This window comes from Gopherus flavomarginatus, chromosome 17, assembly GCF_025201925.1.
Source record: "Gopherus flavomarginatus isolate rGopFla2 chromosome 17, rGopFla2.mat.asm, whole genome shotgun sequence".
Classification (NCBI taxonomy): domain Eukaryota; kingdom Metazoa; phylum Chordata; order Testudines; family Testudinidae; genus Gopherus; species Gopherus flavomarginatus.
Genome location: NC_066633.1, coordinates 5,605,747 through 5,630,732, shown reverse-complemented (window position 1 = coordinate 5,630,732; position 24,986 = coordinate 5,605,747). Strand labels below are relative to the sequence as shown.

At 46.1% G+C, this 24,986-nt stretch overlaps 1 protein-coding gene across 13 annotated transcripts in view; it reads right to left on the bottom strand.

Annotated features, from left to right (window-relative positions):
• The window catches only part of KCNT1 (potassium sodium-activated channel subfamily T member 1), a 193,344-nt gene that overhangs the window by 14,339 nt on the left and 154,019 nt on the right, over positions 1 to 24,986 (bottom strand). For 9 of the 13 annotated variants that reach the window (XM_050926686.1, XM_050926674.1, XM_050926677.1 and 6 more), the window contains 11 exons: positions 24,163 to 24,312; positions 23,605 to 23,843; positions 14,750 to 14,966; positions 11,263 to 11,368; positions 8,961 to 9,133; positions 8,614 to 8,685; positions 7,730 to 7,864; positions 7,005 to 7,116; positions 2,661 to 2,762; positions 1,574 to 1,657; positions 964 to 1,092 (listed from right to left, as the gene is read on the bottom strand). In XM_050926686.1, the coding sequence (XP_050782643.1) occupies positions 964 to 1,092; positions 1,574 to 1,657; positions 2,661 to 2,762; positions 7,005 to 7,116; positions 7,730 to 7,864; positions 8,614 to 8,685; positions 8,961 to 9,133; positions 11,263 to 11,368; positions 14,750 to 14,966; positions 23,605 to 23,843; positions 24,163 to 24,312 (1,519 nt within the window). The remainder of the gene's footprint in view (positions 1 to 963; positions 1,093 to 1,573; positions 1,658 to 2,660; positions 2,763 to 7,004; positions 7,117 to 7,729; positions 7,865 to 8,613; positions 8,686 to 8,960; positions 9,134 to 11,262; positions 11,369 to 14,749; positions 14,967 to 23,604; positions 23,844 to 24,162; positions 24,313 to 24,986) is intronic. The other 4 variants (XM_050926675.1, XM_050926679.1, XM_050926680.1 and 1 more) reach the window with 2 other exon arrangements.

Below are 24,986 nucleotides of genomic sequence, written 5' to 3'. Positions count from 1 at the left end.
CTCCAAACAGCATTCCTAATGTTCTATGCCAGTGCTTGCTTCACCTTCACCTTGTCCAGTTACCCAGGCTCGCCGATGCAGGCCACAGAGCAGGTGCGACTGGCACAACTTTTACAAACTGGTTGGCCAGGCCTGGAGTTCCTGGTTTAAACTTGGAGTTTTCCTTCTGCGAGGTGGCTGCCTGCCATGGCTGATGAGCCCCACCTGTCCTATTTTTGTGCCAATACTAAATACTAATACGATTTTTCAAATGGGGATAGTGGTGGTGCCGAAGAGCCCCAGCACCGCACAGGATTCCCTAGGGCCAGGTGCTGTACAAGCACAAACTCCTCTGCCACCAGTGCATATTTGTCTTTTAACAAAAAGAACATTCCCACATACCCTTGTGCCATGTAGAAATTAGGAGAGAAGAGCATGGACTCTGCGAGCCAACCTCCTTTCCAGTACGCATTCCTACCTGCTTCACACTGGGCTAGTGCATGCACATTTGTTACATTCAATCCCACTGCTTGGGCACCAACTCCAAGGAATCGGGAGCCCCTTTTGGCTGCTGGCAGCCTGGTCCAGCTTGTCCTTTGATGGAAATGTTACTCCTTCAGCTGCTCATATGGGATTTCTCCTTGCCTGGCTAGACATGGTTGTTACTATAATGCACTTCACTAACAGCTATAAGATCAGAGCTGACAGTGCAAGTAGGGTGACCAGACAGCAAGTGTGAAAAATCGGGATGGGGTGGGGAGTTATAGAAGCCTATATAAGAAAAAGCCCCCAGTATTGGGACTGTCCCTATAAAATCGGGACATCTGGTCAGGCTAAGTGCAAGGGACTAGACTGACTGACGCCATTGCACACATTTTGGAAGTACTTCTACATGTTATCCAGTGACTTATCCTGCTGGGACCTTTCACACCAGGGCTGCAGCCTGTAAGGTTTTCCGCACTCTCTGACCCCTACATTTCTTACCTCGGATGTTGAGAACATGTGCGATTCAGTTCTGTAGATCCCAATGGGAATTTCTGCGCTGGAAGAGCAAAGCTTCTGGAAGAGACGGCCATACGTACGGATCCACAGGTCATCCTCAGTGATTTTCATCTGACCAACAGGGGGAAAAATGTCTGTTTGCTACCACTGAAGGGACCCCTCAGTAACAGGGCAATCCTGTCTTGAGAAGGTCCAAAGCTGCAGAGCTTGGATCCTGTTCTGAACTTCTCCAAGGCTCAGGGATGTTGAGACCCAGGGCTTTGGTTTGATCCCACAGGGAGGGTGCGCGAGGTTCCTGTCGAACTCTCTTGGGACGAAGGTTGTTGTAAGGTTCAGCTCTACACTTAACTCTTATTGCACATGACATGGAGGAACCAATTCACTGGCCAAGTTGGTGTGATTTTTGTCTCCCTCTAGAAGCCAGCCCCAGTGCCTACAACAGTCTGCTATTCAGTGACAGAAGTTCTTCTTTACTGTGGCTTGGGGGCTGACAGTCCCCGATTCAGTCCCCACAGAATGGTCACGTGCAGAGCCGCACGCATGTGTGACCCCTCTGCATTACAGCTTGAAAGAGACAAACATTAGCACTTACAGCACAGAGGTAGCCAGAACCTGGCGTGGTGTCAAGGCCCAGCAGCAATCTCGTAATGGTGATCATGTAGTCCTTCACGAACGACTGACAGGAGAAATTCAGAGAGAGATCAGGCCAGAGAAAAGGTTTCACTTGTTCAGCTGTTCACTTTAATGTACAAATATATTGACGATCTGAGATTATATTCTATATTCTCTTCTATTTGCTTCTTATGTTGTGCCCACACCCATGGTATCTGGGCACATTCCAAAGGTGAATTCAGTGATGTGACTAACATCTGCCACATGTGGCTCCTTCCTTCTCTCTCTCTCTCCCTCCCCCTCTCCTAAGGGGGAAAATGGCATGTGGATTTATTTTTTTTAACTCATGCTGCATTTGGTTTTTAAATGAGTCTCTAAAATACAGGAAACCAACATCATTAACAAGAAGAAAGTAAAATGTGCCCTGAAGAGGGATATAATGGGGGCACAATGTAGAGTGAGGCATGCATCCAAATGGCTCAAGGGTCCCTAAACTAGACACGTGACACGTACCAGGCCACTCGCAGAACCCGGGGGATGCCACACAGTTTTAGAGCAGGGTACTACAGGAGCAGAGAAAGCGTGTGTAGAGCGAGAAGGCTGAGGGCTGAAATGGAAGGGCCCTCTCATTAGCGTGAGTGGGACAGGTGATGGAAGGGCTGGACCTATAGGCCTGTCTAGTCTCCAAACGTCCCCATTTCTGTTTTGCTTTAAGTTGGCAGACATTCCCTTGGGGAAGCTGATGGGCACAGCTGCCATGCCCTAATTCACCCCACTTGGGCTTTTGCCATCTATCAAACAGGGTCCTGAGGATGAGTGAGATTGCAATGAATGCCTGGGGAACCTCTGGGAGGTTTTACCTGAATCCTCTAACACAGAAGACTGAAAGGAAGGGACCCTTGCACTAGGGTAAGGCCTCTCTCTGGATGGGGACCCCATCTGTGATATGGTGCTGGAATGCCTGTTCAGCACCCTCACCCTAATACACCAGCAGCTGCAAGACAGAAGCAGCTCAGCCCTTGGCAGCATTCCCAGCAATACCACATAATCTGTTAGCTTGCTCTCACCTGATAGAGCAAAGTATCCAACATGCTAATGCTGAACACTCTGCCGGCAGCAAATGGGAGCCGGAACATGAACGCCAGGTTGGAGCCGTTCTCTCGCTCTTTCTATGGACAGAGAAGAACACAGTGTGACAGGTTTTACCATTATGTTCACCACTTTTACAAGACTATGATACATTTTGTACAAAGTATGTCTAGTGAGGTATCATTTAAAAACTCATAATCTGCTGAACATTGTTGTTCTGGTAAAATGTGTGCATCAACATTGTATGTAAAGTTACAAGATTTTACTGCACAACATTGCTGTAACATATTCCAAGACAGAAAAGGAAGCCCAAACCAGTTTTTAGAGACAAAGACACACTGGCTCGCCCAAGCAGGTACTAATGGACAGGGCTGGCTCTAGCCATTTTGCCACCCCAAGCATGGCGGCACGCCGCAGGGGGCGCTCTGCCGGTTGCCGGTCCCGCGGCTCCAGTGGACCTCCCGCAGGCGTTTCTGCGGATGGTCAGCTGGTCCCGTGGCTCTGGTGGACCTGCCACAGGCATGCCTGCGGGAGGTCCACCGGAGCCACCTGCCGCCCTCCCGGCAACTGGCAGAGCACCCCCCGCGGCATGCCGCCCCAAGCACACGCTTGGCGCGCTGGGGCCTGGAGCCGGCCCTGCTAATGGACTATCACCTGCTTAAGCAGCCATTCTCTGGGGAAGGTGTGAACAAGAATTTTGCATTTCATCACAAGGACAGTTCAAACCTCACATCCACAAGAGACTGTTTGTCACCATGATTCTGCAAGGATGTTTCTAGTACAAGAAACTGAATTATAAAGAAGGAAGAAAAACACTTAACCTCACTCTCCTCCTTCATCTGCACTCATGACAACAACTCTTAAATAACTGAACTTGGGACAGGGGGCAGAGTCCTGGCTGGGAGGTTTTTCAGATAGTACAGACTGCCCTAAACTTTTTTTAGGTGAGAAACATTTTCTTCTTGGTAGGATTTCCCCATTTTTCCCCACTAAAAAACAAAAACTGAAAATTGGCAAAGTTTTGGTAAAAATTTTTGGTAAAAAGTTTAGACATGCAGTTTTCAAAAGTCTTTTTTTTTTTTTAACCCAACACTGGTTTTTAAAAACCATATGTTCTGGAAAGGGGGGGAAGGGGTCCATTTGTATTTTTCATTGAAAAACTGATTTTTTTCCCCTTGCAGGAAATTTTGGGGAAAAAAACAAATTAAAAAAATCCCCACAAAAATAATTGGCCTCCTTCAACTGGCTCTCGCATTCCCTGAATCAGCAAGGCACAAGCAGCAGCAGAGGTGTGAAGTGAGAATCACAGAATCATAGAAGATTAGGGTTGGAAGAGACCTCAGGAGGTCATCTAGTCCAACCCCCTGCTCAAAGCAGGACCAGCCCCAACTAAAGCATCCCAGCCAGGGCTTTGTCAAGCTGGGCCTTAAAAACCTCTAAGGATGGAGATTCCACCACCTCCCTAGGTAACCCATTCCAGTGGTTCACCACCCTCCTAGTGAAATAATTTTTCCTAATATCCAACCTAGACCTCCCCCACTGCAACTTGAGACCTTTGTTCCTTGTTCTGTCATCTGTCACCACTGAGAACAGCCGAGCTCCATCCTCTTTGGAACCCCCTTTCAGGTAGTTGAAGGCTGCTATCATCTTGGAGCCCATCCACCAACCCAAGCTCACGGCTAGCAACAAGCAACGTCTGGATTCCATGATCTGACATTGAATCCCACTCTCCAGGGGCTGCTGAAGTTTAGCACCACAACCACCCTTGGGGGCTGCACCCTGGGGGCCCCTACAGTAACGTCCAGCTCGGATGCATTCCCATTATGTAGGGTGTAATAGCTAGCAGGTCTCTGAGCACAGCTTCACAGGTCTGTTCCTGCTTTGATCATCCCCCAGCATGGAACACACAGGGGTGAGTTCTGTGTACTATACACACTCTCCTCTCCCATGATCAGTGAAACTTGCGGGTGCAGGGGAGGGCTGGGAGAAAGAATTTTCGCTTAAGCAATATAGGTTTGCAGTATGTACAAATGCAGTCATCAGATCTGCCTTTCTAGCCTGATGCATTCAGTATCTCAGATCAAATTTCCCTTCGAAGGCAACAGCAGCCGTATTTTCTAACTGTCTAACACCACATCCATCATACACTCCCTGTTGGATATCACAGTACAGACAGACAACGGCCTACTCTGGCATTTTCAGACATGGCTATCTTGAAACTGTGTTAACTTAATAATTACCTTTTACTCCCTGGGTGGCAAATTCTAGCACTGCGTGACAAATTTCTCTCTTAACACTTGGGCCATTCAGATAATTATTAACACCAAACCTCAGATTTTAAGGCTCTGAGTGCAGCTCAGCGTTAATAAAAGCTGCCATCGAATCTCAGCTGTCCTCAAGTGGTCAAAGACGGAGCCTTGTACGCAGAGTGCAATAATGGTCAGGCAAGGCTGTGGATAGGGGAGAATGAAGCTTCTCATTTCATCACAGGGAACTCTGGGGATCGAAACATTATTGCATTTAACAGCTTTCCTGAGAGACTGCAGAGTCCCTCCCGCCCAGGGTCTACCTGCCGTGAAATTAATAGAAATGTCATTGTAGCCATTTGTTATTTTAAATGAAGAAAAGTCAATGGAAGTTCCTGATACTTATGATTTGTACTGCTATGATATTGCTAGACCCCCACCAGCCTAGAGGCTGCACAGACACAGAGTAAGTGTCTGCCTCAGAGAGCTTATAGTCTAATAGACAAGACAGAGCTATTGTCCCCATGGGAAACTGAGGCACAGAGAAACGAAGGGACTTGCCTAAGGTCACATGGGGAGGCCATAGCAAAGCTGGGAATCAAACATGGTCTCCAGCATCTTAGCTATAAGACAATCCTTCTTCTCAACATGGTTTCACAGCAGCCTGGTGACAGCACATTCATTGCTGACATAGCTGCATCCTACCATGATGGTGACCTCTCCCAGTAAAGCCAGCCTCACACTTATGCCACCACTGCAGTCTGGTTGATTCAGCTGGTTCTCCTGCAATGGAGAATCCATTGGCTTCCTTTGGTGTCTTGGTCCAATGCAGAACTTTGGGTGTTTCTGTTTCTCTTGAAGTTCAGGATGCACATGGAGCCCCTGCCCACGTGTCCTACCCTCTCTGATCCCTGCCCTTATTTATAACAGCGGTGTTCATTTGCAGAGAGTTAGGTCTCTTCTCTGATGGAGAATCTGCCCAACAGTAACTGGCTGGCCCACAGTCACATCCTGAAGGCAGGGGGTCAGATCCTGACCTTTGACCAGATGGCCATGGCAGCCCCCCAGGACCAGGGCACCATGCTGCTCTTGAGGCCCAGGAAGGGACGCGAGGTGTACCAGCACTTTGGCAAGATCCCCAGCACCTCTACAGTCACAACAAGCCCTATGTGAGCTCCAAGGGGCAGAAGTTCAAGCAGGCCCAGGGCCGCCGCATCAGCTGGGGCTACAAGAACTAACTGTGCCGGCCTGCACCTGCCTGTGTCCAATAAATGGGTCAGAACCGTGGGGGGAACAAGTAACTGGATGGATGCTCTATCAGCCACAGTGACTGTAAGGTCCAGCAGGACAGCTTATCTATGACAGATCTTTCTGCACAGCCCCGAGAGCCTTTCAATTCAGAGATTGCCCTCAGAGACCGGTCACAATGAGGAAGTTAGGAAAAAACAGAGAGGAGGGGAAGAGGGGAATATAGTTCAGCATTGAGTTTATGCTGGTTTTGATTCTCTCTGAATTGGTTCAACCACCCTTAATACCTGGCACACACTCAGCCAAAGACCGTGACCAACTATTAGTGCTTTCATTTGTTACTGTCAATGCAGCATCTCAGTCACTCCCATGGTCTGGTTCAGTTATTCCTTGAATGTTTCCGCTTCCCAACACTGTTATTTCTACCCCACAAAAATGCCTAAGCAACATGTAATATAAACACTGACTGTAATTTGATGCAGAAGTCTATTCTTGCAGAACTGTTTAACCCACCACCTCAGCAGGAGCATTGTACTGAGTAACTGACAGCAGGGCCAGCTTTGAAGAGTGCCGATGCTAGTCGCACTAAGGAAACACAGAAACCCACAAGGTCAATTTGCCTGCATATTTGCGTGTCTCCGATTATCCAGGGTGGATGTTCATTAACTGTGGTGCCTGCAGTGCACAGCAGGAGAGCGCAGGACTAAGAAGAACTATAAATTAATTACTCATTACACAACCCTTCCTTCAAACACAGGCATGCAGGGAACTCGCCAGACTTCCTGTTAGCAAACACAGACCTTCCCCGTGGCGAAGGGGCTTCCTTACCTTTTCAAGTTTGGAGAGGGCCAAGGAATAACTGTCCTTTGCTCTGAACTGCATGAACCTCATATTGGATGGGTGGGTCAGCTCGGTGATGATGCTAAGGCTTGGAAACAACCTGCAATGGAAGGCAGACTCATCAATGTCTGATGCTCACGCAGTCCAAGGGAGGTGAAGAGGAGGAAACTTTCAGCTTTGAAATGTGGCCAAATAAAGAGTGGAAACAGCCTTGTGCCCCATCCGAGATCAGAATCGGCTGGGGTTAGAGCCCAAAAGCTGTACAAGCAAAGTCATCCCCAATACCACCTCACTGACCCCCTTTTAATTCTGTATATTAACTGGAGTGATGCTAGGTGCACCCCGACAGCGTGGTTGGCAATGAGCAAAGTTGGGGACAGAGTGCAGGGACTCTCCTTATTAACTAGCACGTCTGCACTGAAGGGCCAGCTGGAGGCCGTGTCAAACAAAGAAGCCCACTCTGGGAGCCCAGACCTAACATCTGCTCTAGGTGCCTGAGCCTGCAAATCCTCGGTGTGCAGAGTCCCCATGCACATCAAGGACAGTTCAACTCATTGCAGAAAGGGCCAGCTAATATAGGCACCTCCCATCGGAGAGCTCTCACCCTCTGCCTGAGGCCAGTCAGAGTCTTTTGTTTCCATTAAGACAAATAAAATACTATAAGAAGAGAGGCAGGTGCAAATGACAGAGCAGAACCCATAGTTGCTTCTTACCGGAACATGGTCTGGACGTTGACAATTGTTTTTGCGTCTGCCATGTAATCCTCCTCTGCACTCATTGTGCTTTCCTTATCCACAACCACCAAGTTGTCAGCATAAATGATCCCACACTGCAGCAAACTGTCTAGGCTGGAACAATCCCCCAAGACAAAAGGTTATGCGGGGGTTAATCCATTGGAAAATAAGATGCTGAATGATAGTTTGCAAACATACCCATGTATTTGCACAGAACAAATGCCCAGGCAATCCTATGCATGCAAAATTCTTTTGAAATAACCATAACCATGTCCAGTGCAGACTTACAAATCCTAGGAGGGGGAAAAACTTGAGAGGAAGCCAAATTACGGTATAGTGGCAGGGTCTTAAAATGTGACCCTCTCCCAACTGTAGCTGTGCCAGTTAGAGAACCCAGGAAATCAAATGTATGATATGTCTGCTAGGTAAGAAAGAGCCTAGCCTAATTCTAGATGGTTGTGCTCCAATACTGCAGTGACGGGAGTCCATTTAACTACCCAGACACACAGATAGAAAAGTGGGGCTAGTCTTGGAAGTAGAGCTGAAAAAGACCATCTCCAAATTCCCCTGAAGCCCTGGGGAAGTCCAGCTCTGAATCCAAGCTTCACTGCTGCTGTCCATGCCTATAACATGGGGATCAGCTACACATCATTGATTAGGCTTTATGAGGCTGCATGTGAAGCCAATTATTCTTTCAGTCCATATGGTAAATACTGGTCCTTATTGCCAGTGATACTGTATGCCTGGTACTGGCAACATCGCATCACTTTGCTTATTTAATTTTCCTCTGCAGACTCAGGGCTATTTTCTCCCTTGATTTGCAACACATTGTAAATACCGATAGCTGTAAACAAGACACCTACTTATCGATTGTGCCTTCCATGTAGTAAACCATGGGGAAACAACAGATGGCTTCCAAGAAGTGGTTCTCAGGCCTGGAAGAAGAGAGGCAAACAGCAAGAAGGTTCATAGGGGCATTTTCTTTTCCTCTTGCTTATTAGTATAAATCAGGAGTGAATGCACATAAGTCAATGGTGAAGAACAGAGGTGACAGGAGAATCAGGCCATCAGATATACTAGATTTTAGGTATTATATTAAAAATGCTAAAATCACCCATTTAACTCCTCCCATATATACACAGTATGAAATACCCATTGAATGCAAGGAAAAATCTGATGCAATGAAAAACAACTTTGGAAGAGTACTTGCTTGTTGTCCAGTAGCAATACAATTGGGTTTAACTCTTTCCGGGACCTATAGTATGCACGGAGAGGGACGATGAAATTATACAGGCCATTCCCAGCAGTCTCTGCTGAAACTATAATCAATTTGTTCTTAAACCCATAGGCCTTGGCATCTTCATAACTGTTGTGCTTGCAGCCCTGTGCAGAGACAGAAAAGCACCGTGGCTCAGTGATCAGTGTATAGAGCTGCCCATCTGTCCTGACACTGTGTGTTTTCCCCCAGGAAAGGGGAATTGTCTAACATTCAGGCATGGCAAAAGCACTGAGCCAGCTCAGCTCTGAGATGTGAACTGTGCAGAAGCTCGTGAGCACCCAGAGTGAGAGAATGATCCTGCAGACAGTTGATCTAGAGAGGATTTGGAATGTACCCAAATTTCAACCTTCCGTGTCTGGGCCTGAGGGCTTTGATGGCTCCATGTCCTGGCTCACTTTTACTATTTTTTCTTTTTTCAGTTTTGAAAGTGAATTTTGTGCTGCTGGAAGGGAGCAGACTAACCAGTCCTGGAGAGGTTAGCTCTATACTAACCAGGCCTGGCCCAACGCCAGCTCTCCCAAACTGCCCCATATGTGCCTTGAACCTGACTCACAGGGATACCCTCCCAAAGGGAGTTCAGTCTTCAGGTCCCACAGTTGAGACTTCTATAAAGGAGGACAGTTATGGTGGGTTTAGTGCTAAGGACTCCTGCCCCTGAGGGACAAGACCAATGACTTATTTCATAGACCCCAGATTGTCAGAGAATAACAACTTTCAGTGACTGATGAACTGGGATGTGTCTGAACCAGTGACTTAGATCAGAAACATGAAGGTGCCTTTTCACATGACCAGTTCCCAACAGTGAAATCAAAGCTGGTTTTGGGGAACCCTGCCAGGCATGCCCTGAAGTTCAGATGTTTCCCTTGTGGATCAACACCCGAAGATTGACAAACCTCTAACACGTTACCGAGAGGAAATCTGAGTTTAAGTTAGAACTAATATGGTTCCCCTGCGCAGGGCTGGATCCTCAGCTGGTGGGAACCATCGACTGACACCAGCTGAGGATGTGTCCCACAGGTGTCTCTAACCTTACTTTTACACTCCCCTTAACCTGCTGCTCTAACTTATGCTGGCTGCAAAAGACCAAATTGGACAAACTACAGCTGCAGGACTGATGCATGACGGTGTCCTAGCAAGTAAATTGGCTCCATGCTGCTGGAAGACAAGCCTTAAATAGGGGTTACTCTGCCAGGTTCAGTCAATCAGTCTTTCAGACTAAATTTCACTGGCAGGCAATGTAAAGCAGCTGCACTGTCCTAGTCTGGCCCCTCTTCAGAATGAGTTAGCTTATATTAAGGAAAAACAAGCAAAGGAAGAACAAAAGTAAAGTCTCACTGGGAGTGAGCACAGTGTCTGCTCAGTAACATGCTGCCTCATCCTGCCTCGCAAAATGGCACCTGCCACTGAGACACCAATCTCCTGGGAACTTCAAGGTGCAATACACAGAAAACAACTACCCGGTTGTACGAAGCCGTGTAATTATTGCTTAAAAGGAAAAGTTTATCCCAGAAAACGAGAGAGACTCCTGCATCTTTTCAATAAAATGTTTCCAGCCCTCTCACAGATAACAGTGCGAGAAAAGCAAACAAGCTTTACAAAGCCACAAAGTAACCACCAGCCGACAGGCAAAGTGTCAAATCACATCTCTTGCATGACTCATTCTGCTGCATGGTGGGGTCTGCACAGGACTGGCCTGGTACATTTGAGCTGCTGCCAAAAAGCAGGTGTTTTCACATTCTCATTTTCCCAAGTAAGCATTACATCTACTCCCCCTGCAGCCACCAAAGAGACATGCTGTGTGCTTCATACAACTCCAACCAGCACAGGGTTATGTGCAGATGTAGGGTCTATTCTCATCCCTATCACTGACCCAGTGTAACTGCACCTCTGTCTAGCTAAGGTGCATATATGGCCCCCCATAGCTGTATTGATCTCCTCACAATCTTTAATGTATTTATTCTCATTCCACCTCTGAGACTAGGGAAAATACTAATATCCCCATTTTACAGATGAGGAGTTGATACACAGATTTAGTGACTTGCCCAAGGTCACATACAAAATCTGTGGCGGAGCCGGGAATTGACCCCTAGTCTCTGAAGTCCCAGGCTTGTGTTCTCACCACTCAAGGGAATAATGCTGCCCTACCTTAGCAACATGCTTCAAGCCCCTGCCACAAATGCAAGTGCAAATAACATCACTGGAACCTTTAAATGCTGTCACAGCAGCCTCTTACCTTGTCCAACCTCAAGCAGCAGAAAGGGGCTTTTACAGGTAGAAGGTGGCACAATGTGGGAGAACTCCCAATATAGGGTGAATTCGGGGGGTAGCCTTTCACATATCTGCAGAGGAGACAAAATGCATCAGGGCACGTGTACATTTTTCACACACAAGGAACACTTATTTGCCCCGGCAAACACATTTGTCCATACACAGACTGCTTAGAAACACTGGAACCTCATGGGTTTATGCAGTTCACACTAAGGATGCTTTATAAATTCTTCCAAAACAGCCTGGGAATTTTTCAAGATAAGTTTCTTTGAAAATACTTTTGCCATGCCCAGGCTCAGGGAATATCTTGTCAAGACTTTGTTCTCATGGAAAGCCAGAGAACTAAGCAGATTGTGGAAAATAAAGGCATCTAGCAACTTTCAACAGCAATGGGCCTGAACCTACATCTTAAATCTAAACATCACAGAATGGCGTAGTGTTCCAAGCCTGATTCAGATTAACAATCTCACAGCACATTTGTAGGTGAGTTTTTTTTAAACATACTGGACATACTGTAATTTGTGTTTCTGATATAACTGAAGGAATAGAAAGCTTTTAGCTTACAATGTAATTTAAAGTATACGTTAAATTATAAGCCAAATAAATTTGTGGGAGCATGGCCACATGCATTTGCACAAATTGTTTATCTTGTAAGAACCAACACACACACATGATTTATTAAAGCCACGTCACAAATGAATGCAATGCCGACTGCTTCTTTAAATGAATATTTTTACAGCTGGAATCAACATTTTATTTCCCTAATGATGGAGAATGCAGACTAGAATCCCTTCGCTGCCACTGAGGTAGCAGAGGAAAGGGAGCTGGTGGGGAAATTCTCCTTAGTCCACGAAGTGCTTCTAGCTCAGCGTGACTTACTCAGAGATCGAGGGATGATTCTCCAGAACTGCAAGCAAGGAACTGTGAATAAGGCAAAACGGCTTCATTGTCAGTGTCTGACAAGTTAATGTTTTGAACATACTGAACTGACCACACGGTGTTGCTCTAGCACCATTTTAGAAACATATTAATCGACATAATTTCTGCTCAGCTCAGCATGTCATTGCTGATAACATTTAATCACAGTTTCCACAGCAATATAGCAGAAGCAGAGTAAAAACTATTAACGGGAGGTTAATTTATGCAAATGGGATTTTAGTGAAGGGTAAAATAATTTCATTGGGTTTGTTCTTCTACTCCACTGGAAAATGCGAAACACCAAGATGAGGCCTGCTGGCTATCTTAATAGACAGAACAGATCTGAGGACTTTTTTCGGTTCTCGCTGGTGATTCCTGCATTGCACTTCAATACTGGCCTTGCTCTCTTGGAAGTCAAAAGTCCCACTGCTTTTAATAGGACCAAGAAAAGGCCTTAGCAATGTGCTATCAATACTATTATTTAACATTCATATGATGGTAGTGCCCAGTGGCCTCAGTCAGGAACAAAACCTCATGGCACCAGGGGCTGTACATACAAAACACCAATTAACTGTTGAACTCTCGTTCCTGTAGCTTATCAGTAGTAAACAAAAGACAGATGCTTTTTTACAGCATCTGCAGGCAACAGTCAGGTGTGCCTAACCTGAAAAAGTCCCTGATTCCAAGCTGAGCAGGATCACTTCTCTCCCTTTGTCCATCTCAGGGCAGACTAATGCTTTCTTTGTGTGTTTCATACAGGTGTAAATTAACAGCTGAAGTATATAAGTAGGAGTAATGAGAAAAACTGACCAAAGGAAAATTTAGTCTGGATAGCAGAAAAAATTCCCTAATGTTGAAACCCATTGGGCTTTGTCTTCCAAAGGGATTTACCCTGGATTCCTGCCTTCAGTCACTGATGTCACTGCACTAGTACAAACTCCTAGTGTAAACCAGGAAAGCTGCACTTTATAATGGTGGAGCTTAACTCAGGCTGGGATAGTGGCAAATCCTCAGTGTAGCCAAGACATTAGACTTTGGAATGGAAGGTTCTCTGAACCCTGAAGTCTTTAAACCACGATCTGAGGACTTCAGTGGCTCAGACACAGGTTTGATACAGGAGTAGCAGGTGGGTGAGATTCTATGGTCTGCCTTGTGCAGGAGGTCAGACTAGATGATCATAATGGTCCCTTCTGACCTTAAAGTCTACGAGTCTATAGAGAAAAACCACTGCCCAGGTCACCTGAACTAAACCAGAGAAAACATTCAGCAATACATTGTGGGGAGACAGCCTAACTCGTAGGTCTCTTACATCCCTAATTTCTATTATTCAAGCAGCTGCCACATGAGATCATTTTATTGCTGTATGTTTAACTGAGGTGTCCCATGATGAAAATGAAAAACCCCACAGAACACAGCCCAGATCGCAAATTCCCTTACATCTGATTTTATTGTTCCATACCCAGATAGGCAGGACTGTATGACTGTATCTTAGCTAGGGCCTGTCTAGGCATGATTTCTCATTCCTTTTCCTTGCCACCCTGGGGCTGATCGAATTACCCAATGGCATCATACAGAGTAGCACCCTCCAGCACAGGATCTTAGCTTTTAAAGACACATGCTCAAAAATTGCAACTTGGTGCTTTTATAGCTCAAACAGTTTATGCACCACAGATATTTCTTTTTGAATAACTGCCTTCTGCAAGGTTTCTTACACCTTTTCTGAAACAACTGGTGCAGACCACTGTCAGAAGCAGGCCACTGATCTGAGCCAGTCTGGTCATTCCTATCTTTCTAAACCTCTCTCTTCTTTTGAACAACCTGCAGTATTTACTGTTGCTCTAACATAGGCTTACAACTATGTTCAATTTCCAGCAATTTCTGCATCTCTCAAACTTTTTTTTTTTAGAGAGAATCTTTAATTCAATTAAATTGAGATTTAGATGAATACGTGTCTGCCCAGTGCTTTGAAGATGGAAGAGACAAGATAAATGGCAACCGTTATTAGATTTAGAGACAGGGTTATGTTAAACCCAGATGCATTTACAAAAACCACAAAGAATGTGTATTTATTGCAAATTGTTGAGAGATGTCTCATTGTATCAACTCAAAGCACAGCTCAGAAGTGCAGCTTGCTTAGGTAGGTACAATAATTCAAATAAATAATAATAATAGAGGTTATCCCAATATAAATAAGTAAATAATAACTGTAGCAAGCTCACCAACTTTAAACATCACAGCTGGGGTTGTCAAAGGAACCTCGGGTACTTAGATTGTAAGCAACTTGAGGCAGGTGCCATTTTTGGCATGTGTTTCGACAACCACCACTATCCTGCTTCATGATCAGGACTCTTTACTCACTACCTCAATATAAATAATGAAGTAATAATAATAATGGAGTTAGTTGAAAGACAATGGTAATTTGACATATAAGCCCCTTAAAGTCTTTTGAAAATCCCAAGCCACACAGCGCTGATTGCTTATCCTGATGCAGTGACACTAACATTACCAGATGATGTTCTCAAATGGTAACTCACTCTACAACAGTAAGTCCTTCGTCATCTGACTGAGTCATCTCATCTTCTGACTGGTCGCTGAGCAGATCACAGGGCAGGAGGGAGGAGCTGTCTGCTAGCTCTAGAACCGGGGCAATGCTGGGCCGTCTGTTACCTGATCCATTTTCTGATGGCAGGGTCAGCTTGCTGCTGTTAACAGGGCGACATTCTGTATTCTGCAGGTCCATGGCTACTGTACCTGGAAAGGAAGAGGGAAGAAGGACAATATAAATAGCAATAAATAAATGGCTGAACAATGATTCTGTCCAGTGTCTTATGCAATGGCACTGCAGGGAAGAAAGGACAGGAGGAACATCCAGTTACACTTTGTATTAAGGTTCTATTTATAAACAGTCTACAAAATCAGCGAATAAATGATGAATAGGTGGTATAAACATGTTACAGACATCAGTAGGACATATTACTGATGGTTCTAAGCACATCAGCATAAGGTGTTGCAGATGGTTCTAAGCAACCTGTTGACCCATTAGACTCTATAAAAATTGGTTACCCTTTATTAAGACAGCTATTAATAACTTATAAATGGAATCTTGATATAAAGGGTAGCCAAATACTTATATCCCAGACACAAGGCGGGGAACTTTCACTGCTCTGCTGTATCAATAGCACTGCTTACACTCGTAAAGTTAAGCATGTATCTATGTGTTTTGGATCCAGGCCACAGTGCTCAAAACCTTGCAGGATTGAATCCTTGTAGTGACAGAGGTTTGCAACACAGCAAAACTGAATCTGTGTTCATCAGGGTAATGATCGATATATCAGGTGCCCCCTTCACTGTATGGCTGGGAAATATTTGCAGCTCTCAGGCTGTCTAACATATTCACAATGACATCCAAAGCCCTCGACAGGCAAGATTTCCATCCTTCACTGGGAATTTATAAAATTGGTCTGATTTATAAAAATCTTGGGGAAAAATATCTGACAAAACTTGAACTAACCCATTCTGAAAATGCGGAGAACATTTATACCTGAGGTTACCCTATTCAGTTCCAAGGGGACAGTGACTCTGAAGCCAAACAATAAACATGTAAACACATAATGAACAATTTCATTGCTCGGCAGAGCTCACATGACAGGCAAGGGATGATCAGACTATAGAGCTCTCATGTGAGGGAAGTCTCATTTTGGCACATCACAGGGACAGAGCTGGATTTTTGGGAGGGTTTAGGAGGGGTAACTTCTTCCCTCAATTCGACCCGTTCTTATTTGTGATTCTAATTGTTATTTTTCCAACTCACTGAATTCCCCGGATAGCACAATACATTTTCTTACTATAGTTGAGCTCAAAATAACCCATATTTGAGTGGAACATCTGAGGGTAACCACTGGCTCCCATAGTTTAAAAATGGGAACATTCTGCTTGCTTGCACAGTTGCTAGAGCAAGTATTTTGCTGCTTATGAACATTCTGGAGTCCTAAAAGCTTGGTTCAGAAAAATCACATCATAACATACAATGTGAAAATATCCCCGTGTGGCAGCTGCTCCCCGCCTTACCTGGCTTGCTTTCCAAGCAGTTCATCAGCAGATCTTAAACTCTTTTTGGATGCTGAAAGCAGCAACCCCATGACGGAGCAAGCAGCCACTGGCATTATGGGCTATAACTAAGCCTGCGAGTCCATCACGGTGGTCATGGAAGTCACGGATTCCACACCCCCCCAGAGCACCCACAGCCCCCCACCCAAGTTTTAGTTAGGGGTATATAGTAAAAGTCATGGACAGGTCACAAGCTGTGAATTTTTGTTTACTGTCCATGACCTGTCCATGACTTTTACTAAAAATACCCATGACTAAAACGTAGCCTTAACTGTAACGAATAAACTGCACTTTTCTTTTTCTGAAAAGTCTTAGTGGGACAACTACAAGGCTTTGGGTTCCCATACTGTTTTTCATAGGAGAGATTATCAGAAACACTCAGGGTTTTAGGAGCGCAAGTCCTACTGAACTTCAAGTCTCTTAAATCCCTTACGAATTACGCCCTTGCCACCGACATTCCTCACCAAAGAATCCTCAAACATTTGAGATTAAAAGAAAAAAATGTTTAAAACTGCTCATTTTCTTGCATTCATAAATAAGTTCCAGATTCCAAGTTCACTAAACTATGTCCAAGTTCTTGTTAAAATGTGGGTACAGTTTTGGCCACAATGGAAACCAGAGCACGGATCCAAGGAGAATATTACAAGAATGACTAGAAAAGGGATTTTTGGTTTACACCCATGAATTAGTCATAGTCAAATGAAAATGTCAGACACCTGGGAATTTAAAAAATACAATGAGGAGTCACCGGCAAAATACCCATGCCAGACTAATATGTCTCATATCCTTTTATGCTTAGGTGGAACCACTTTGTATCTTTCCAAATGGCCACTAAAATCCTAGATGTGTATCTACACACTAGCGTGGGTGGGTTTGCTGTAGTCAGTAGCTGGAGAGGAGATTTAGGCCTACTCTACAATGTGTACAGTGGCACAACTACACTGATCTAGGTATCCTGGAAACCTTCTATAGGAGAGGCTGTTTATATTACCTTGCAGCCCACATGGTGGCTAAAGCACTGCTATCAACACATGCCTCTTACCATGATCATGGGTTGTTGTAAGTTCAGATGATTAGTTGACATTCAGAAAACACGGTGCAATCTGCCGATGGAAGGGCCTAAAGATTTTCGGAGCGGTATTATTAACAACACCGTCCCTGGCTCATCCTTCGCTCTCCACCCACACTGCTGACGGCTCTTAAGAGCAGCGTTTGTCCAGAGAACTCAAGGACCATTTTTCTTAACTCTTTCAGCTTTACCTCCACAAATCTTTCTCTTTCCCAAGCTGTAATTCATAGTAGCGGGGAGCTGTTAACCTCACTGATTCATAGCCTCTTGCTGTCTCTCAAAGAAAATGCACCTCCAGCTCAGTGCTTGCTCCTCTTCCCCGCCCATTAAACCCCCAGTCGTCTCCATCCATCTTGTAAAATAAATGTGGCTCAACGTGTGGTGCCCAAACATGCAAAGCCAGGACAAAGCAAGGGCAGAATGTTGCTCTTGAATATTGCCATCTCATTAAATATTCAAAATGGAGAGTCTGCATGGGATTTTCAGCCCACATAAGAGAATTAGGCACTCATTGACTTTCAATGGGACTTGGGCACTTTTCTTCCTCACTTCCTTGAAAAAAATCCCACCACTTTTCTCCTACCTACTTGGGCCAAGTATCAGAGGGGTAGCTGTGTTAGTCTGGATCTGTGAAAGCAGCAAAGAATCCTGTGGCACCTTATAGACTAACAGACGTTTTGGAGCATGAGCTTTCGTGGGTGAATACCCACTTCATCAGATGCACTTCTTGCATCTGACGAAGTGGGTATTCACCTACGAAAGCTCATGCTCCAAAACGTTTGTTAGTCTATAAGGTGCCACAGGATTCTTTGCTGCTTTTATTTGGGCCAAGGTTTCAGAAGTGATTCTGGGTTCCTCCATTAATTGGGTGCCCAACTTGAGACCCCTTACAAGGTCCTGATTTTCAGGGGGATGGGGTGCTCAGCACTTTCTGAAAATCAGGTGCTGTTAAGGTGTATTGAGTTGGGAACTCAAACTCAGCAGTCACTTTTGGAAATCGTGACCATCGGCTTTTCATGAATCTTCATCAAACGCAAATATTTTAAAATAGCTACAAAAGCAGTGACTGCCACAGTGAACAAAGAGCAGGAGTTCGGCTCACTCCCCCCTTGTTGCTAGCCAACTAGCTGAATGCTGAGTGACCTACTTGTGGAATATAATTTCTCTCTCTCTCTCATCTGACTTTTGAAAAAGCTCCCACTGAGAACAAGCCAAGTAACAAGAACATCAGCCAGTGCTGTTCAGTGAGGGGCTTTGTGTCTTGCTGCGGGGAGATTCTTTGCGAATGGATGCTCTTGAGTGTAAATGGATAAATGATTTGTCTGAAATACAGTCTCCTGTTCTGCCTGGGCTTCTCCCAACAACCCCCATTTCAGGCTGCCCAGAGAGAAGCTGGAAATTATGTTTCATGGTATTTTGGAGAAAGTGCATCATGCACTTCAGAGCGACCTGTGCCATTTGCCAAGTTATGCAAGATAAACAGGATTTAAAATGCAGACAACAGAGCCTCTTCTTCTGTCCAAGGCATGGGGTATTTTTGGGAGCAAGTACCTTTAAATGCTAATGGACATGCTGGGAAGTAGCATTTGCAGGGAGTATTTTCCATCTGAGAAGCTAGAGAGGGAGAAATAGCATTATCCCTGTTTTACAGTCATAGGTTCCAAGGCCCGAGAGGCCCACAGTGATCATCTAGTCTGAGCTCTATTGCACAGGCCTGAGCACTTCCCCAGAGCAGATCTTTTAGAAAAACATTCCGTCTTGATCTTAAAATTGCCAGCGATGGAGAATTCACCAGGACACTTGGTAAGTTGTTAAAAATGGTTAATTACTCTCACTGTTAATGACTCCCACTGCCTGCTTTCCAGTCTGAACTTGTCTAGCTTCAGCTTCCATTGGATCTTTTATACCTTTGCCTGTTAGATTGAAGGGCCCATTAGCGAATATTTGTTCCCTGTGTGATACTCATAGACTCTGAGCAAGTCACGTCTGAACCTTCTCTTTGTTAAACGAAATACTTGAGCTCCCTGAGTCTTGTCACTACAAGGCACGTTTTCCAATCCTTTAGTGATGCTTGCACCTCTTCTCTGAACTCTCGCCAATTTATCAACAAACTTCTTGAACTGTGGACTCCAGAAATCCAGTAGTGGGTGCATCAGTGCCAAATACAGGTGAAAAACCTCTCTACTCCTACTCAGTCGTCCCCGGTTTATGCATTCAAGGAGTACTCCAGCTATTCTGGCCTCCGCATCACACTGGGAGCTCATGTTCAGCTGACTATCCATCATAACCCCCAGGTCCTTATCCCAGGATAGAGACCCCACTGTGTAACTATGGTCTACATTCTTTGTTCCTAGGTGTCTATATTTACATGTGGCTGTATTAAACCACAGATTGTTCCTTTGCGCCCAGTTTACCAAGGGATCAGATCACCCTGTATCTGGTGCCTGTCCTCTCCATTATCGAACACTCCTCCAATTTTTGTGTCATCTGCAAACTTTAACAGTGATGACTTTATATTTTCTTGCAGGTCGGTGGAAGAAAAAAAGTTAAATAGAGTAGGACCTGGAACCGATTCCTGTGGGACCCCACTGAAAACAATTACATTTTGAGATCTGTCAGTGAGCCAGTGTTTAATCCGTTTAATGTGTGCTATGTAGATTCTGTATCATTCTAGTTTATTAACCAAACTATTGTGTGGTAGCACGTCAGATGAGGAAACCCGGGCTGTTCATGGACACAGCAGACAGTGGCTGGGTCAGGAATAGAATCCTAGGAGAGAACGTTCGGGTCAGCTGTGTGCAGAGAGCTATGTGGGTAAAGCCATGGGCACTCTACCCTTCTTATTCTTTTTATGCCTCACCTGAGAGCCCCAGTCATGGGCTGTGCTCAGGGCCGTGCAAACCCAGAACAAAAATACTTTCTCTTGCCATCATTTTGTTACAGCTAGGAGAGGTTGATCCAGCCAAGCTTTTTTCGTTGGGAATAATTCAATATAATACTCAGTGATGAATTTTGCTGGTAAGGTTATAGCTCACAGAGACCAGGGAGGAGGATGAATCATAGCAAATATAGCTGAGCCTGCTCATGCCATGAGGTTAAAAAGCCATCAGTGACAGAGTCTCACTGCTTTCTGCAGCAAATGAGTGGAACTTCGTTACTATAAGCCCTGGAATTAGGCCGTGAAATATGGAGGGACAGCCTGAAACCAGAGGGCTACAGGGAACTGCTGAAAAGCTGCTGTCTATCCCCTTTGCAATAATGGCAGACCAGTAGAGCACCTCGCAGGCCAAGTGCAGGGAGTAGCCAAAATGCAGGCCAGGTACATGCCCAAGCTGAGAAGTGAGAGCAGGCATTCCCTTCTGTGGGCTGCTGCTGCGGAGATCTCTGTGACCAATTCACACAGTACCACAGTGCAATCCCTTTGTCCCGCTGCAAATCCTATGTACTGTGCAGAGCAATGACCCAGCCCCAGTAGAAATACATCCGAGGCAAACTAATACCTGCCTCATAAATATCCCATGCTGCAGCAACTCCAGTCTGTCCCGTGCATGTTCAAGCACTTCATAAGCAAGGCAGGCCAGGCACAGACATTACCCTGGGTTTGCTCGAACCCTCCTGAAAGGGACAGCTCTGGGAAGCCAGTGCTCCCACACACAAGGCCTGTAGGGGAGGGAGCACGGCCTCCCAGCCCAGCAGATCCTGGGGACTCATGAGACGGGGGTAGAGGTAGAAGTAATGGACAGCTCTCACCTGGAATGGCTACCTCTCCTTGCTAGTGCATGGGCCCCCGCTCCCCTGGCAATGAGCCAGCAGGAGCCAGCTGCCATTGGAGGAGTCTCTTGTGGCAGTACAGTAGCAGAGTCTGCTGGTCACAGCATTAACTCCCAATGAATGTGTCCTGGGGCAGCTGGCCACAATGCTTTCTAGAGAAGCTGGTCCCTGGATCCACCCTTCCTAATTCCCATCATGCACCCACCGAGGGATCTTTGTAGAGCACGGGGAGCTGCTGCAGAGGGGACAACATGGCCCTAAGTATCTCCTGCGGCCCCTTCTCCGGAGCTAGGAAGGTTAAACACGGGGCAGCCTCCCAGATTTCTGTCTCTCCAGTGTGTGGAAGGCAGAGAGCCGCATGCATCAAAACCTCTACCCAAGCCGTGCAGCTTTTCCCAGCACTCAGTAGGGCTATGAAATAGCTGTGAGCCTGGGCGAGAGCAGGGGCCAGCTGCATGACAGAAACATAAACCACTTTAATAACCTGCTTATGGCATTTCGCTGCTAAGAGCAATTTAAAAACAAACGGTCGTTCACTAGGGGAAAGAACAGGAAAGCTGCATTCTAGTGCTCTGGCCCAGTAGCCTCTCTCTACACTCTCCATGGCAAGACCAGCTTCCCTTAATGATTTCACTTCGCTCTTTGTTGGGTACCAGCTGCTTTTCCCAGCAAGAGCACGTATGATCCTGCACTGGCAGGGAGATGACGCAGGTGCAGTTATGGCGCTTCCCCTCCCCAAGACACGATGCTGCTTGCTTTTGCCAAAAGTAGGAACATGAATGCTCATGAAGTCACTTCAGGGATTCACTTCGTCTGGAGACAGAAGCTGAAGACCAAGAATAGCATATGCAAAAGGATGAGAGAAAAGAGCTCCCTTTCGCTCGACAGCATGTGGTCTGAGCTATTTCAAAAGGGTGAATACACAGACATCTGCTGTGCGAAGGGCCATGTGGGATTCCATCGCTGGCAATATTTTTAACTGTTTTTTTCTCCCTGCCTCTGTTTTCCTTGTTATAAGCCAATGAGCCAAGTGCTACTGGCTTATTTATTTGCCATCTGCACCACTGCAGAGTACAAGAGATCCTTCAGTGCAGATTCAAACAAATTTGCCAAAGAGAAATTCACTCCCTTTCTCCAGAGACCAAAAAGGGAGGTGCTGGATTCCCTGCAGAGGGGAAATGGCAGAAAGTTAATTTCCCCTGTGACTCTTCAGCTACTGAACAATAGACAGCAAGGAGGGGAGGGAAGTGTCAGACAGAAGAGCATGGAAAGCAGCTATTTCTGCAGCGAAGGGAGGTTGGTAACTTAGAAAGGGAGAGTGTTCATTAATCACTGTAGGGAACAGAACTGTACAGAGCTTGCTGTTTCCTTGGCAGCCTGGATCTGTAAGAGGATCAACTCAGTCTTAAGCCTAGTTGCACCCAGAGCTCCCAGTGAAATCAGTGAATGTGTAACTCAAGGCAGCGTTTGTTCCTAGTGTCTTTTGAAGTAATACAATATTCTGGATCTGTCATATTGTTATGACTACTTAGAAATTATTAGCAATTAGCACAACCAGGAAATGCCTAATAGCATGCACTCTTAGCACTTAAGCTTTTTGCAAAATGAGCTACGCCCCAAGCTCTCTAAGAAGTAGGTGGTGTTATCCCATTACATAAATGGTGAAAAAGCATCTATGCTTGCAAACTCCATAGCCACAATTCTCCACCAGTACAGCTCCCACCCGTGTAGCAACAGCGGAAGCAACAGTGTACATATGGCTCTGAGCAGGACTAGACAACAGGGTGATACAAATGCACAAGCACAACTGGAGCCCTGTCGACCCTGTAGCCTCCTCTGTTGCTCTCAATGGAAGAGCAGCACTGGAGGTGAAAAACGGTCTTCACCAGCAAACAGTGTAGCTACATCAGAGAGGTTAAGCGACTTGGCCGAGGTCACACAGCACATCACTGGCAGAGGCAGGAGTACAAGTCAGGAATCCTGACTCCCTATTCTGTACTCTAACCACTACACAGAACTCCCTGAGACCACTGAAAGTAGACTGAATTTTTCCAGCTTTCACAACAGTTCAAATTCAGGTTTGGATTTGGGTCGTGGGTGAAGTTTCTGGTTTCATCCAACCCAGAGGTGCTGGGTCCTTTGTGTTCAGCAGAAGAAGGATGGCAAAGCACTCATGCTTAGCTGTGAAGGTGTTTCACATCCCAGTAGCACCATGAGGCCATGTGCTCATTACCAAACATCTACCACTCACAAAACTCCTTTGAGCAGGGGCCTGGTTTTCTACCACAAAGGAATTACCCACAGTGGACTCAACAGGAATTTTAAAAAAAACCAAACACCATGAAGAATAGAGTGAGGCGTGTGGGAGACATTATTCCTCTGCTCATTCACACAGGCTGTGCCACTTTCCTCTCTTCCATTGGGAGAGATAGAAGAACTCACCCATACTTGCAATTATGCTGTGAACAGGCAGCCTGGATGGGCCGTCATAGATCCCTCTCCCTGCAAACCCTTTCTTCTTTTGCTTCTCCTCCTGCTTGAATATGAAGGCAGAGTTCTCCTCCTTGGTGATGTTAATGTAGAAGCAGGTGTCAGACGCCGTCATGATGTGCCGCGGCCCAGGGTTCAGCAGGATGCTCTTGTTCTCTTCCCTCCTGATGCCGATCAAGCAGACGCCATACCTAAGGCAGAAGTACAATGTGGACATTCAAGGCCACTCCCTAGAAAAGACTCTTGGTTTCTTTTGCAAAGCTACTGCATGGGCCTCCGCGAACGTGTCACACCAGCGTCACTGACCCAGTGCATGGAAAACGGAAGCAAATGCAAACTCTCCTCTCACTTTGCATCTTTCCAAACCAGTATTGGAGGTAATTGGATTAATCCAGTCCCCACTGCCCCACTATTTAGAGTTAAATGACCATGACATGTGAGACCGGTACCAAAAGCCCCAAGGGAGCCCCATGCCAGGACTTGGAGGTACCGAACCGGGCTGGCTCTCACTTTTTGTGTGCGTGGAAGGCAGCGTAGGTGAAGCTTTTCCCTTCGTATTCCATGAAGAACTTGCTGTCCCCCATGCGGATGTGGTATACTTCGTTGCCTGAGCAGCGCCCGTACATCCTTTGCCACTGCTCCGGGGACTCCTGGCCTTCTCTGTAACCAGAGGAACAGAACCCTGCCTGTTAAGGGCCTGTGCTCATCTTCACCACCACAGTGCGATCTCAGCAGGGTTTTCCCCCCATCACTGTGGTATCTGGGCACCTTGCTGGAAGGCCAGCATGCTTTCCAAGCCCATGGCAAGTGGGGGACCTTGTTTAGGTTAAAGTTTTCTTGCGGGAATTACAGGGCCAGTCCAGGTGGGCCCTTCCAAGGATGTGTCATTGGGGAAGCTGGTGGCCAGGAAGAGAATTGCAGGGGGGGACTGATGAGCCTGCGCCTCCAAAATCCGTGCCTGAAGCATCACACTCAGGAGGCCCTCCGCTGCGAGAGGTAGTGCTGTATTTGCCACCCCAGACTAAAGTGAAGGGCATTTGAACACCTCTGCCCCCTGACCCAACTGCTCCATGCGTCATGCAGATTATTGATAACAGCCTCCTGGAATGACTGAAGAAGACCCAAAGTTTGCTCTGCTGTCATCCTGTTTCACAAGTGCCTGAGCAGAAGGGTCTTTGAGTACAGAAATACGCCGGGCAGGCCACAGGGCCCACTCTCTCGGCTAAGCGATGGGGTCGGAAAGGGTGAGGGAAGGCAGCAGTGGCAGGACTCCTCTCCGCGTTGTAACAAATCTCCATGGTTCAGCATTGGAGATCACCCCACCCCTCCCGATC